The following is a 15,221-nucleotide window of genomic DNA, read 5'->3' on the forward strand; positions in this document are numbered from 1 at the left end:
CTCACTGGAGTTGAATACTTAAACCTAAAAAAGGCATTTACAAGTTGACGCATTTTTTGTTGTTGTTGTTGTTGTTGTTGTTGTTGTTGTTGTCTTATTTCCTTGCAGTATACGTTTCTACTTCTAGACTATGGAATGTTACATTAAACAATATAATTATTCATTACCTTGCTTCAAATTTCATTACAGTTACTGAGGCTTCATCATAATTTCACACAGCACAGAGACACCAAACTAAACACCAAGCAGCCAGCACTAGATGTATTTTTTCTTTAAGTACCAATAAGCAAAATATCCCATTCCCCCCAGAGATCCCATCAGGAAGGAGGCTCCGAAGAAGGAGGGAGGTTTCCGCTTGACCAGCCTGAAGGCATTGGGTACCACTGCGGAGAGGAGAGTGGTATGTATATCTCCCAAAACTTTCCTGAAGGCAAAGCGTTTTTGTATCCTGTCAAAGAAGGACTGTAGGTTAGGTCTGCTGCCATCTTCCCAGTATTTCTTAGAGAGTCCCAGAAACTTGAGGCGGTGCAGGGTGGCTCCTAATAAGACATCGGCCAAAGTAAAGACGCATCCGCAGAGCCAAAGTTCACACTTCTGCCCTGGAGAGATAGAAGTAAGTAGGGTAAGAAGAAACCCTTGGGTGGGCACCCAAAGGCTTGCTCAAAAGATCCACAAAGGCAGGAGCATTTGCATTGGACCTGGGGTGCTTTTTCTCAGCACTCTGATATCCCAAGAAATCAGATCCCTTCTACCAGGCTATGTGATGGAGGATATGGGGGGGCCACAAAGCTGAGAATATGAGATTATCATTTATAGCCCACATGAAGATTCAAATCACTGTCTGCAAAATGGCTCTGCTACCTCTCTCTGAAGTCAAGAGCAGCAGGAGATGGCATCCTCCCGTACCCTGGAGGCCCCTGGAAAAGGGCCCTTAACCCCCCCTTGAAGGAAGGTGTGGTGCAGTGACCCCTTCTGCTGTGTTAGTGCTCAGGGAGAGCAGCAGTGTTTGTCCTTGGCCGTACTGGGAGCTGTTTCAGGAGTGTCATGTTAACTTGTCCTATTTTAGGGATGTGAGAAATCCTCAGGAATCAAAACCATTTGCTGGCCCAGTCTGGCTGCTCTCCCAGTGCGCTGCTGAGGAGGTCCTGCCTCTGTCTGCTCTCCTGCACCAGGGACCCTGCTCCAGGACACCAAAACCGGCAGCACATCTGTGCTGAGACAGGTTTTCAGGGGAGGCAGAGCTCAGTGTGCATGCTGGTCATGAGGAAGGATGCTAAAGCTTTGATGGCCCCTGATAATGGGTGACCCTGGAAATAACCTCACCAGAGAGATGTCCAGGAATAAACCAAGCTGTTGTTAGGCTGCAAGAGGCGGGCTCAGGCCAGGATAGTGTTAAACACCCCTCTGCTGCCATTTCAATGCTAAGGAGCAGGGCTAGGATGGAGCTAAGGCAGATGAAGGGAGGTGTAGGTGAGGAAGAACAACAGAAGGGGCACAAAACCTGGCCCCATCCAGCCTGAGCCCCCGGCTTTGCACCAAATCCTTAATTTTGGGGCTCTTCCACTGTCCTGTGGCTGCTATATCAGGGAAGGAGAGAGAGGCACCTTTATTGCACCCCTGTGCAGGCATTGGTGCTGTAGGGCTGCCTGCAGAGCCAGGCCAGTGGAATTACTGGTAATTAGCAGCCCTCATTTGTAGCCGCTTGGCAGCCTGCCTAATCCGGCTAGAGGCACAGCCCAAGTGGACAGATAGCCTGTGCCTAATTAGTCAGTAAATGTTTTCAGTGACTAATGAATTGGGGGGGTTCTGTGGGGACCCTGAGGATGCTTTGGCTCAGAGGTAAGGGAAACGGTGCTGAGGTGGCTGCCTTGCTCCCAGGCACTGCTGCAGGCGAAGGAGAAAGTACGTGTGAGGATGGCGACTTTGGGAGAGAGCCATGATCCGGCCCTACCCCTCTTGCACCCACTGCTGAGACCTGGACCCAGCTGTGGGGTGCCCCAGCCCCTTGCACCCCTTCCCATCACCAAGGCGGGGCAGAAGCACAAGCAAAGGTAACTTGTCCCCTTTGCACCCCCAGTTTGGACCAGCCTGTCCCAGCTGAATGGGGTGCCTGTGGCAGGGGGTCGCCCTGTGCTCCTGCAGCATCTCCCACCCTCCTCCTGCCTGCCCTGCCTGCATCGCTGCGCCTCCGGCCGGCAGCCTGGGCTGCGTGGGAGGAGAGCTGCTGCACTGCGGCTCCTGGGAAATTGCCAAAGGGCTGGTGCTTGTGCCCGCTGCTGAGATCCTGACCTGGCTGTGGGCACGGTGGGGGGAGTTTGGGGGGCAGAAGCAGCACGCAAGTACCGAAGGCAGCAGAGTGCCCAGGTGCTGGCAGTAGCAGCAGCAGCAGCCACCCCTCTGCTCCAGGCACTCAGGACGTCCTCCAAGGGCACCTCATTAGACTGAATTCTGCTGAGCTATCCCAGCTCTCAGATTAGTTAATGAGAGTGTTCGTTGGAGGCAATTAGGGCAACGCAGGGTGCTGCTGTGAGTGCATCAGGGCTCTCAGCAAATCCCCAACCCGGTGCCTTGCAGGGCCCGACCTCGGCATCTCCGAGGGCCCTTTGGTGCGGCCCTGAGCGTGACGCAGGGCTCCCCATGGCCGAGGCCAGCCCCAAGGGCAGGGGCAGCTGTGGGGCCGTCCCCCGATTAACCGCATCTGGGCTCTGCTCCGGACTTGGCACCGCAGCGCTGGCAGCCACTAGCCGTCCTGGGGCTGGGGTTACGAGCCCTGCCAGCAACAGGGACAGGAGGATGATGGCGTCAACCTGGGGTGACGGCGGGACAAGTGATGCCCAGCTGTGCCCATGCATCCCTGTCTGCCAGGGCGCTGGGGTGGCTCTCAGCAGGCACCCAGCAGCATGTGTTTGATGTCGGGGATGGCTGGTGTTGCTCTCTCCCACTTGCTGGCATTTGACGCAAGTCAAAAGTAAAGGCTCCCACCCCTCCAGGGCCTCTCAAATTCCCATCAGGTTTCCCTGCCCGTGCTCTGCTGAGATGTGCAGCAGTCCTGTGGCCAGGGGGGTTGGCTGCAGGACATGTCCCCAGCCCTGCACTTTTGTCAGCCTGTGCTCCTCATGGTGCAACAGCTTGGGGCCAGCCCGCTCCTTCCTGAACCAGCCAGGGCATCAGTCACTGGCAGCCCCTCACTGGGGCGGAGGGGACCTGCCACCACCTTGCAATGACTTTAGAGCTCCCACAGAGCAGCTACGAGGACAGAGGTCCTGCTGTCCCCTTTGGCAAGGGGTGCGAGGGCTCCCCAGAGCAGGGGTGGTTTGCCGGAGGCTAGTAAGACCACAGCTGCAACAACATTGGTACACCCAAAAACGGTGGTCGCCCATGGGGATGTTCATCAGGTGCAAAGCCATCAGCTCTTCCTGGCGTTGCACGTCGGTCTCATGTGGAAAAACGCCCCATAAATGCGGCCCAGTACCTTGGTACTCCAGTTTCCTCTTCTCCAGCTCGGCCTCAATCTGGTCTAGCACCATCCCCAGTTCACCAAGGATCTTCTTCAAGTAGTTCACGTTGTCATGCTCCAGGATCTTGGCCTGGGTGGAGAGCAGGATTAGGGTGGGGAATGGATGGATGGATGGATGGATGGGCACATGTCCCTGCAACCATGCAGGGATATGAGGCACCAGGTGCCTGTGGCAGGTCCATGGGTCATGTCCCCCAACTGCCAGAAATGTGTGCGGCTTTGACCTACTTACCATGAGTTTCTTCTGCTTGGAGAGGTAGGGCTCTGAGAGCTGTGGCTCCTCGTCATGGTCCAGCTTCATCAGCTCCGTGCTGGCATTAGCTAAATGTCCTGGGGGGAGACAGAGGGGCTGGGGGGGCTGTGTTTGGCAGGGGTCGGGATGACCTTGTGTCCGGTAGCAAAGCACCTCGTCCTGCATGCAAAATAGCGTTGTGGCACCAAAGAAAACACCCCAGAGAGTTTAAATGGGCCAAATTCACGGCTTGCTGCTTGCTGTGCTGCCATACGGGTGGGTGGCTGGGGCATCGCATCCTCTCCCGAGGGCACGTGGTTTCTTCAGCCCTCCGATCCGCTCACGGCAGGCAGCACTGGCTGCGGGGTACAGCAGATCCCCCTCCCTGGCTGTGGCCAGTCCCAGCTCTGTGGGTTTCAGGGTGGGTTCAGCTCTCCGTTTCCTTTGCTGGATTCATATTAGAGCTGCCAGCAGATCTCTGTCTCTTACTGGTTTAAGAACAACCCCGAGCTTCCCCATAACCTGGTTCCTGCAGCTCCATCCCCAGCAGGTCAATCCTTTGGGATGTCTGAGCTGGCTGCCCACGTGTGGGTGTGCGTGCAGAGCAGCACGGGGGTGAGGGGGGAACGCTCCCTCACGAATGAAGTTGTCCTGCCCGGCTCGGTGTCTGGGGATGCAATTTAGTAGTGTGGAGCCCATCGCGAGCGTGGGAGAGACGCCCACCCTCCTCCCTCCCGGGGCATGGGGAGGATGCAAAGGGCTTTGTGCAAGGGAGCTAACGGAGGGAAAGGAGCAGAGTAAATGGAAGAAGAGAATACGAGATGCAGAGTAACACCTTAGGGACGACATAAATTACCCGAAGCTGGGCTAATCTATTCCTGCCAGGGACCATCTGTCTGTCCCTCCTTGTCCCTCCAACAAGGGCTTGGCTCTGCCAATGCGTGGGTGTGGGAGGTGCCAGGGCTGGCTGGGGCGGCAGCCAGCAGCAGGCTGTGCACTGCCACAAAATGGTGAAACTCCCTGTTTTCCACCACAAGCCTTGAAGCTCGTGCTTGCTAAGGCTCCCAGCCAGCTCTCCTGGGGCTGTAACTCAGAGGGAAGCCTGGATATCACCCCAGTTTCGTTCCTCTGTTCCCCTTGGGAGAGCCTGGCCCTTGGTTCACCGTCTCCTTGGGTCACAACTGCATGGATTTGCCTCAGCACCCACTGCAACGGGGCAGCCCAACCACTGCGTGGGCATAGGGGATGTGCTGGGGAGGAGGGGCACCACAGACTCTGGGGCATCCCAAGGACCTGCCCATAGCCCCTCTGTTGCAATGGCTTGGGAAAAATGCCGCCATCAAGGAGGTTTGGACAGGGAGATATTTTTAATGACTTAAACAGAGTGCTGGGGAGGTGATGCAAGGCAGACGGGGTCTGAAGCCATCGCAGCAGGACCTCTGGGGAGGCGATGGGCTCTGCACCCTGCATCTGCCCAAGGTCTGGGGGAGGAGGTGGTGCTTTGTGACATGGGGAAAGCCGCCTGTGCAGGGTGCCAGCAGAGGCAGGGCAGATCATGAGATACACCTCAGGAACAGCCTATTTCTCTTTGTGGCTGAGTGCATCCCATTTCAGAGGGACCATTTGTGAACCAGCAGCTGAAGGGACAGTGGGAGGGGAACAGTGTTTGCTACAGGTGCCACTTGGGGCCGGAGCCTAAAGGAGGTGAGAGACATGGGGCATGCCAGTGCCCTCCTAACAAGGTCACTTCTCTGGCAAGGGACTCTCTCCAGGAGCAATCCTTGCTGTTGAGTTATATTAAGCATCGTCAATGTTTCATGAGCACTTGAAGGTCAGGTACACAGTCTTATGCCGATTCATCCACTATCTGCAACTCTGGCTGTAGTCACCCACCTCTGCCCTTAGAGCTATTGGAGGGAGAGGGGATGTGCAGGAGAGGGAGCAAATTCATGTGCCCTAGAAAGAGCTGGGCAAGAAGTCTGCAGGGCCCGTGGGAGCCTGGACACCCCCAGGGCTAGGAAGCCTCTACAGGGTGCCTGCAGTTCCCAGATTAGCTGTGCTTTGCCATTTCCCAGCTCTGTCCCTGCCTGCATTGGTGGAAAGGGGAGATGAGCAAGAGCAGGGTAGCTGGCCAGGCTGCAGAGCCAAACTGAGCCTAAAGCAAGGGCTGGGGGACCCGTCCTGCTGGCGCCAGCCCTGGGCAGCCCCGCTGGAGAGGCAACTTACTGCGGATCTCAGCGGTCGCGTACTTTGGGATCATGGAGTCGGTGGTGAGCTCAGGGTGCAGGATGCAGCCGTGTGTGTAGGCGTCCATGGGGAGGGAGTCCAGCAGCTCCCGGTACTGCAGCACCCGCGAGTGCAGCAGGCTGCCCGGCTCGGGGATCAGCTGGGTGACGTTTTCTGCAAGGACGAAGGGAAAACTGTTAGCAGGACCCGGGAGGCTCAGGCACTCATGAGTGGCTCATTAGCCTGCACTGGACACCAGTGTGCAATCCTGCTTGAGCTACCTCTACGCAGGGCTGGCTGTAGCAGTGCATTAACTCAAAACCATACCCCATACTCTGACCTCTCCACTCAGCCCATCCCAGCCAGGAGTGCATCCAGGCCGTGCCCAGAGATCAGCAAACCTGCAGGACCACAGGGACGTGTACGCATGTAATTACCCACACCCGCAGCCCCCATGTCCACAGGAGCTCAGCGTAGCAAGCCCTTCATCTCTGCAGCGCCTTAATTTGTACACTGTGGTTTCACATCTCTTAGAAGAGGAAGAAAATCTTCCCATTCTGCAGAAAAGAGCTAAAACACAGGGATTTGAGTTTGGGATCTCCTGAGTTACGCACTCGTTACACCAGTGGCAATGAGATACCTAATTGTCTTGGGCTTCCTTGAAAATCCCATTCAAAATGGGTAATCAGGGAGTAGATGACCAAAGAAGGAGCCCAGCACGTCTTCCCTGGGTGCTCAGCCGGTGCCTCAGCTGCAGGAGCATCCCTCACCCCAGCTGGCTTGGCACCTTCCTTGCCTTGTTGGGTTTGTTTTATTCATCTTTTGCGGAGGGCAGTTTGTATCCTGCTCTTTTTATTACACTTTCAGCTCAAAAGACACGGTGGATGACACCACAAGGAGCAAAATGTTGCTCTTGTCTCCAAGAATATCGGGTCCATTTTTTTTATGGGATCATAAAGGTTTATGGCATTTTCAGGTAGCATTTAATAGGTAGTGAGTAAATTTACCACCAGGACTCAGTACACCCAGTTGCCCACGTGCCGTCCGCAGTGCAGGGCTCGCCGCACGCCAGCATCTTGGGCTGAGTTAAGGCACATCAGCAGAAGGACTTTGGCAGACGTGGCCAACGCAGCTCCTTAACTAAGGGCCTGAAATGAGAGCAGCAGGAGCAGGACTGCGGGCACAGCCTGGCGATGCCTGCTCAGCAGAGACGCACAGCTCGCTCTGCCCTGGGCCGGGCAGCATCATGCCTGCCGGCACCTGCGGCTGGACAGGAGCCAGGGAAATTTTGGCAGCTCCTGTATTAACAAAACTCCTCACAGCTCTGATTCAGGGCTGTCTCTGACCGATGGGCATCAGCATTACTGTCCCCTGAGCAAGGGGAGGTTTTGGTAGCTCCTCCCTGCCCACGGGCTGCTCGCTGCCTCCACTGCCTGGACTCCAACTCTCCAAGCAGGGATTTTCCACCCGAGAAAAAACAATCAGCTGAATGAAATAATAATAACTGACCTATAGCCTGTGTGCTCCTTCCATAGGACTCCTGGCCAGCACCTGATGGGCAGACTGGGACCGAGGCTGGAAACCAGCACATCCAGAGTGACTGCCCTGTCCAGCAGCGAGACGGAGCAACCACAATGAAACAGCAGCGTGCTGGCCACCAGCCCGTGTCCTTCTGCACATCCCAGGGAGGTTTTTCAGTGGGATGGTGCTCACCCTGCCTTTGCACGCCACGGCAGACCTGCACATATGGGCTGCTGTTGCATATACTCAGCAAGGGATGGGCCATGCAAAAGTGGGATGGGGGGAGGCTCAGAAGGATGGGGCTGGGGGTCCAGCCCTTGGAGAAGCTCCTTGCCCAGGCTCTGAGAGGCATTGCCACCGGCCACCTCATCAGTGGTTTCTTGGCACTGCTGGGTGGTGCCCTAGTGAGAAGCACCCTCACAGGTCCTTATTGGCACTATTCACAGCTTTTTTGGGGAAAGAAAAACATTGCTCATCACACCACCCTTTACTGATAGCTGACCCTCAGTTTGTGTGTAAGCAACTGAAAAAGACCATGCTCCCAGCCCAGGGGAAAATGTAACTCAGTGAACAGACCTTCTTATAAAGGCATTTTCAAGCTCTGCACGTTTCTGCAAGTTGTGTGTTTCCCCCTCGGACCAACACCATGGCATCCTGATAATGCTTTTGCCAACTAGGGCTGGTGGGCAATGGCTCGGAGCAGAGCACACAGCAGGGAGTGATGCTCTGGGCCCTCTTCTCTGGAGCTTCCCCTCTCCATTTTTCAGTGAAAAGGTAAGAAATTGCACCTGGCTGGAAAATCTCAATGACAGGAGTTTCCCAGTGCATGGGCAGCACTGTGTCCCCCTCCCACTGGGGACAGCCTGTTGTCACATATGCCGGAACACCTGCCCTTCACAGAGACCGGCTGAAGCTGCTGCGCAGTGTGGGGTCCACAGAGCGATGCTCCCTGCTGCCCCTTGGCCCCTCGGCCGCCACCAGGCAGGAAAGTGGCTGCCGTTCCCTGGGAGCCGCTGCCAGCGTGGGCTCTTCCTGACCGATCCCATCCCGCTGCCCTGCCGGTGAGTGAGCATTATGCCTCCATCAAGCAGCACCACCGTGGTGGGGCTGGGAGAGGACAGCAGCTGAGCTGGCAAGACGCCCTTGCTTTGGGAGCTATTTTGAGATGTTTTTGATGTCTCTCTTGCAAGGGGGATGGATGCTGGGGCGAACGTCGTGATGGCACAGCCTGAGCTCCCTGCTCAGCTTTGAAGCCTCCTCAGTGGAGGGTCCCAGCCTGACAGCCTGCAGTTTTGGGGAAATGAGGGCGAAGGGACGTGAGATGCTGGGGAGAGGCTGCTTGTCGCAGTAGCCCTGCAAATAGCCGCCTTTGAGCGCCGTCTCAGCATCCTGGTGTACCGGGCTCAGCTGGCCGCTGACTGCAGCCCTGCTCCGGGGGGGAATACAAGCTTCCCTCTCCTGGCTGTGTCTTCCTCTGGGTTTGTGTCACATCATCCTCCCGCGGTCCCCAGACCCGCTGCCTTTGACTTTAAAGAGGCAGTTTTCTCTGAGGAACAGCAACACCGGCGATGGCAGGGTCCCCTGCCCATGACCAGTGGCACAGGGCTCATCGAGGAAGGGGAGAGGGGAGCAGCACCCAGCTCAAAGGCACCTTGTCTCAGCAGGGCCACTTAAAAGGAGTTACTGGGGTTTTTGTACCATTACCCAATGCCAAAGTACAAAGGCAGCTGAACTCAGAAGTATTCCCATGGGCCGTGCCCCCGCTGTGGCTCTGGTGAGATCCCACCACGTACCAAGAGAACAGGGGGAAATGTTCCGCTTTGGGAGCATGACCTTCAAGGCAGAAAAAGGGGGCACCCAGCTACATTTTCCCCCAGAGCCTCCCAGCAGCACTTCCAAGGGACATTTGGGGATTTCTGCTGGAAATCCTTTGTTTTCATGGGAAAACGTAAAAGTTTGAGGAAGGCTGGTGGCTTGCTGCTCTTCTGGGGTAAAGCAGAAACTTCAAAGGACATTGCATTTGGCAAACAACATCTGGATTAGAGCCAAGTTTCCCCCAAGACACAGCCCCCCTTACCTCCTGTGAAGTTCTTCTCCATGTAGTCGATGATCTGGTTGTAATCACTGATGATGTTGTCCCTGTGGATGATGACGGGCACCTCCTCCCCCAGGTTGAGCCGCATGAACCAGGGCTCCTTGTGCTCCATCAGGGGCATGCTGACATCCCGCTCCTCGCAGGGCAGCCCCTTCTCCGCAATGACCAGCCGCACCTAGGGCAAGAGGCCGGGGAGAAAGGGCTGAGCCCCATGCACCGAGCTGGCCCTGAGAGCCCCACCACCACCCCATCGCACGTCCCTGGCCCTCCTCTGCCACTGAAGCACAGTGATGTGCCATGACACATGCTCGTCCTGCAAGGAGCCAAGCAGATCTTGGCATGGGGCAGCTGCAAAATCCAGGCAGCCAAGTGAGGATTTCTCTTCCCAGCAAATGGGGGAGACCCAAGCCCATCCTAACTTTGCAGTATCATGGACCACCATCCTCCCGCTGGTCACTGGTGGCCCGTGTGACAGGTGGAGGGGCCAGGGGTCCTGGTGGGCTGCAAGCCCAGCCCTTGGCAGCAGGTGGAGAGAGGCAGCAGCTCCCCAGCTGGGGGGAATCAGTGATACTGCTGTGGGTCCCAGCAGAGCCCAGCACACACCTGAGGAAGAGGAAGAGGAGGAAGCAGCAGCAGCAGAGGCTGCTGCAACACTACACCTTGCATGCGGTGTGTGCTACCACCTGGCTGAAGGATGCCCAGATGCTAACTCAGGTATGTCCCATGCTCGGGGGTGGGAGATGGCTTTGCTGGGCATGTTTTGAGCAGGAAAAAGGCTCCGTTTCACGGAGGGTTTCAAGCAGCCCCTGCACAGTATCACTCCTGCCACCAGCCTGGGGGCATCACCCATTGCCTTTGCACCTCCTGTGCCAAAACCACTGCCTTCCCCTTCCCCTGCTGCTGCCCTCCCTCAGCGCTGGGCTAGCGAGCAGCACCGTTGGGGTGGCACCCACCCCTCTTACGGGTGGGAAAGCAGAGTCCGGCAGTGCAGAGGGGCAGGAGGAGGCAGGAGCGGGGCTGAAATTGGGGCACCATCCCCATCGCCCATGGACAGCCCTCAGGGCTGATCCTGCTACTTTGCTCTGTGCTTGAGATGGTGTTAAATATGCACTCAGGGATGGATTTTAGGCTTCTGGGTCATAAAAACCTGACCATTATGAACTAAGTCTGTCAAACAGGCAAAAAACCCAAACCTCAGGGGACATGAAACAGTCACGTCTTACAGAACCACTGAATGAGGGAAAAGCACTTGTTTTCCTCTAACTAGCAGCAGCTAAAAATACAACTTAACAAATATAAGCATTTCTGTGAGTACTTCAGAGTTCTGGGGAATTAGTCATTAATTATTCATAGGGCTGGCAAATTATTTTTTTCTTTTAAAGTCAAACAAGGAAAAGCCTGGGTCCCTCAACTGCAACTTGCTCTCAGGCTTTTCCTCCCAGCTGATGGATAAACCCTGGGCAGGACCACCCAGGGCATCTGTCCCCAAACTCCCCATGCTTCCCTGTTCTCCTCTCAAACAAGCTGAGGCCAAAGGCCTGGCAGGAGGCAGCTGCTGGGCATGAGGCAGCATGGGCAGGAGGGCTCAGGGGGTAACCCCAGTGCCTGCGGGCAAGGGGAGCCCCTGACAGCACCCCAAGGAGGGGTCCCAGCTGGGGGTGACAAAATGTCCTCGGACCCCCTACCCAGTCCCTGCAGCACCGGCACAGCTGCCGTGTGGCGTCTTGTGTAAAAATCCAATGCTGGCTGTAAAACTCCAAAAATCTCTTTGCAGGGAGGGCCGGATCCTGGCGGGGGCTCAGGATCCCTCCCACAAACAGCCCAGTGCCCATGGAGGGTGGTTCTGAGCAGCGCCCGGGGCAGAGCAGGAAAACCTTCGCCCGCAGCCGGCTCCCAGCAAAATTCCTCTGCAGGGGGGTCCGGTGCAGCCCCTGCCGCTCCCAGCCCTGTGATGTCCCTCACACCAGCCTGTGCTTGTCCACCTTCCAGCAAACGCTCTTTCCTTGCAGGTGACCTCAAAAGCAACGCTCGAAGCGGTTCCAGGTGGCCCGGTGGCTCTAGGTGTGCATGCCCTGTCCCCAGCATCCCCAGCCCCGCAAAGGTGAGGCCGATTGTAGGAAACCCCATACAAGAAGTGCCTTAACCACTGCCGGCGGCCAAACGAGCAAGACAAAAAATAACAGCAAGGCCAGAGCGAGGCGGGAGAGCTGGGCACGAGCATCCCTCGCCGGTGCGGATCAGAAGCTCATTAGTCACCAGCTGCCAGCGGCGGCGAAGCCGACCATGTGCAGCCACCCTGCTGCATTGGGCATCCTCCCCTTTCTTTGTGCCTGCAAGTAGGAATGGGCGCCTCTGCCCCCCGCCTCCCCCGGCCTCCCCGCCGGGCTCAAGGGGGCCCTTGCACCAGGGGAACTTTGTGTTCCCCCCACCCCTCAATAGCCCGTTCCCCAGATAATATTAACGGTGTGGGAATGACGGGGGGTTTGGGGCCGGGACGAGAAGGTCGGGTTTGCTATACGGCTGCTGTGCTGCAAAATGAGCATTTACTATCGCCTGGAAAATGTGATTTCTCGCTGGGGCACTCCAGGAATTGGATTTCCAGGGCGCTACTGCAATGCCAGGGGTAAATCGTTGCTGCGTGCCGGGGTCTGCTCCCTGGAAGGAGCCCGGCTCGGGGGCTGCCGCCCCCTTTCCCGGTGGCAGGGTGGTCCCAGGGCCCGGCTCAGCCTTTGTCTGCACTCCTGGCCACGCCAGAGTGGGGCTGTGAGGGAGCACAAAGCCAAGGCGGCTCCCGCCACGATCCCAAAGCAAAAGCAGGCTTTGGCTGAGCCCCCCCTCCCCCGTTCCCTCCCCAGGCAGATGCTGTTAAAATGCAGAACTGCAGGTACAAAAGAGCTGCCCGGCCACAGGCTGCTGCCCTCGCCAGCCCTGGGGACGAGCCCCTCGCCCTCCCCACGAAGGGGATGCCCTGGGGACTGGAGGTGATTCCTCCCTGGGAACCCGGCCGAGAGATTATTTTTTTTTACCTTTTGTGAGCTGAAGGACTGGGTCCAGTGGTACAAAACCAGTCTGTCCTGGGATTTGAGAGCGGGGTCTGTCGGGTCCTGGTTTTCCTCCCCCTCCGTGGATTTCCCTGCGTCGTTCTCCAGCGCCGAGATGGGCCACCAGCTGCAGTTGGTGGGAGTAACATTATTGGGAGTCGCCATGACAGCCTGCGAGCGAGCGGGGAGAGGGACGAGGGAGCGAGCGGCACTAGCCCAGCATCACATGGGCTCCTGCCAGCAGCATCACTCCTGGGGCAGCTCCATCTCCCCGGCTGGGGTGGGCAGCGCGGGGCGGTGGGTGCCGAGGGTCACGGGAGACGATGGTGGCAGCGGCGGCGGTGGTGTGGGTGAAATCGCAGCCCGTCCCCGCTCGTGGCGGGGCTCCCACAGAAACGCGCAGGCATCGCTTCAATAGGCGAGTCAGCAGCGGAGGCTCCTGCTGCCTGCCTGCCTGCCAGCTCGGCAATCCGGGGCAGCTCCGACCCCTGGGGCTCCTCAGGAATATTTTGCAGCAGAGATTAAGATTTTTTTTTGACTCGTTTAGATATGGCAGATATGTAATAAATAGCCGCATTGATGGATACTGGCTTTAAAATGTCTAGCAGGTGTCTTGCCTGCCTTGCAACCTTCATGGAAAGAAGTGGCAATGACCCTTTAAAGGTATTCAGTGAATTTTGGAGACCACAAATTAATTACTGCCTAATAAGCATTATGTAGTCTGTACCAGGGTAGACCCCAGGAGCCCTCGCTGTGTACCAGAGCCGCGGGGTGCTGGGCCAAACCGGTCAAACCCTCCTGCACCAAAGCAGGCATGGTTGGGGGTCATTTCCAGAATTAACAGGGTGTGCCACAGTAGCAAACTGGCTGGGTTTCCATTGCTCAGGGAGCTCCAGAAGGAGCTGCTGCTCTCAGGGCACTACGAGCATCACCCAGAGGTTTGCAGGCAATCGTGTGTAGGCAGCTGACACCTTTCTGGGCACAGCGACCTGGACATCTGGGCCTGTGTTTTATGACACCGGGCTTCGTCATGCTCCATCTCCAGCAATCTGGCAGCCTGGCGATAATTTCCCACACATGGGACTAGCCGCCAGTGCCAGGGGGTAAAACCAGCCTGGTTATGGGGGTTGTAGAGGCAGCTTTTGGAGAGGATGGAGGTGAGGGTTCTGCAGACGCAGGGAGCCAGCTCGCGCCTCGGGGCTGCGGGAGGGCTCTGGGTGCGAATGCAGCTTCTCCATGTGTTGCTCCTATCTCCACCCACGCTGGAGCCGGTGAGGTTGGAAACGGGGGAGGGTTTGGGAGAGCTGGCTCAAGTGGGGAAACCGAGGCACACTTCACCCAAGAGCACTGGGAGGGAGCGGGGCCAAACTGGTACCCAGCTGCATCAATGTAGCAGAAGGAGCAATTTTCTGGGGACTGGGAGGTGAAAATGAATCCTTTGGTGTCGTGATGTCCTGCTCCCAAGGATGTGCAGGAGCGTGATGGCGGAGGGGTGAGGTGGAGAAGTGCTATGGCCTGCCCTGCCTCCTCCCTGCTTTCTCCCCCATAGGCAGCAGCCCCCAAAACCATCCTCCCTCCCCAGCCCAGGGCTTCCCAAGGGCTGTCAGAGACCCTGCGCTGGCCTCGGGGACACCCACAGGGAAAGGCTCTGGCTCGGCCTCTGCTTTGGGGCTGCAAAGTCAGGGCAATGGCCCCCACTGATGCAAACTCAGAGCCAGCTGGGCTTGGAACAAAGAGCTGGCCCCATCGCATGGTCCTGCTCTCTGCTCTGCAGCCTCCCTCTCACCTGCTCTGCACGGGAGAACCCTCGCCGCCCTGGAAGCATCTTTTGGGGCTCCCTTCACCTTTGGGTTTAGGAAAGGAGCAGCCTGACCAAGCAGAAGCCGTTCTCTCCTGTGGATTGCTGTCCAGAAAGCCCCATCTAGTGGCATATTTTGTGATGAATTAATGCTGCGCCGTTGGGAATAAAAAATGACAAGTTGCTTCATCCCTCTGGGTCATGCAGGTACGTGGCACCTCTGGAGGCACTTATTTATTTAGCTAGGTTTTGGCTTGCTAAAGTGAGCAAGGCTTGCGGGGCAGGATTGGTGCCAGCCCCCTTTAGGGGTGCCCTGACCTTGTGTGACCTTGAGAACATGCCCAGCTCTTGTCCCCAGCCTCCCTGCCTGCGAAAGGGGTCGATGCTGGGCTGCCCCGTGGGATGCTGTGCGGCTGGACCCGGTGGCATTGGCAGAGCCCTGGCAAAAGGTGCCATCAGGGCAGGATTGTGGGTGCTGGCAGTTCGGAAATACACAATCTATCTGGGGTGTCTCATCTCAGAGCTGATGCAAACATTACAGAGGGGAGAGAGCAGCCGGCCAGAGTCAGTCAGGGGATTTTGCAGGCACAGAAGCACCTTCTCTGTTTTAGAAGGAGGGGGTGGAGATCGGGCTGTAGAATCAGCTCCATTGATTTTTTTATTTTTATTTTTTTTTTTCCTGGTGGCCTGATTCAGTGTCTGCCAATGTAAAGCTTAGCTAGGAGTCAGTTTGGCTTCTGTAAGGTGAGAAATAAATTTTATTGATCCATGGTGCCCTTCTGCATCACGCT

At 56.8% G+C, this 15,221-nt stretch overlaps 1 protein-coding gene across 1 annotated transcript; it reads right to left on the reverse strand.

Moving 5' to 3' along the window:
* Positions 1–247: 247 nt before the first annotated feature.
* On the reverse strand, positions 248–13,081 carry GDAP1L1 (ganglioside induced differentiation associated protein 1 like 1). Its single transcript, XM_049817375.1, has 6 exons — positions 12,618–13,081; positions 9,574–9,766; positions 5,976–6,149; positions 3,750–3,847; positions 3,473–3,587; positions 248–599 (listed from the first exon to the last, which is right to left on the reverse strand). The coding sequence occupies exons 1-6, from the start codon at positions 12,795–12,797 to the stop codon at positions 256–258; spliced, it is 1,104 nt and encodes a 367-aa protein (XP_049673332.1). The 5' UTR covers positions 12,798–13,081; the 3' UTR covers positions 248–255.
* Positions 13,082–15,221: the final 2,140 nt, after the last annotated feature.

This window comes from Accipiter gentilis, chromosome 14 (assembly GCF_929443795.1).
Source record: "Accipiter gentilis chromosome 14, bAccGen1.1, whole genome shotgun sequence".
NCBI lineage: Eukaryota > Metazoa > Chordata > Aves > Accipitriformes > Accipitridae > Astur > Astur gentilis.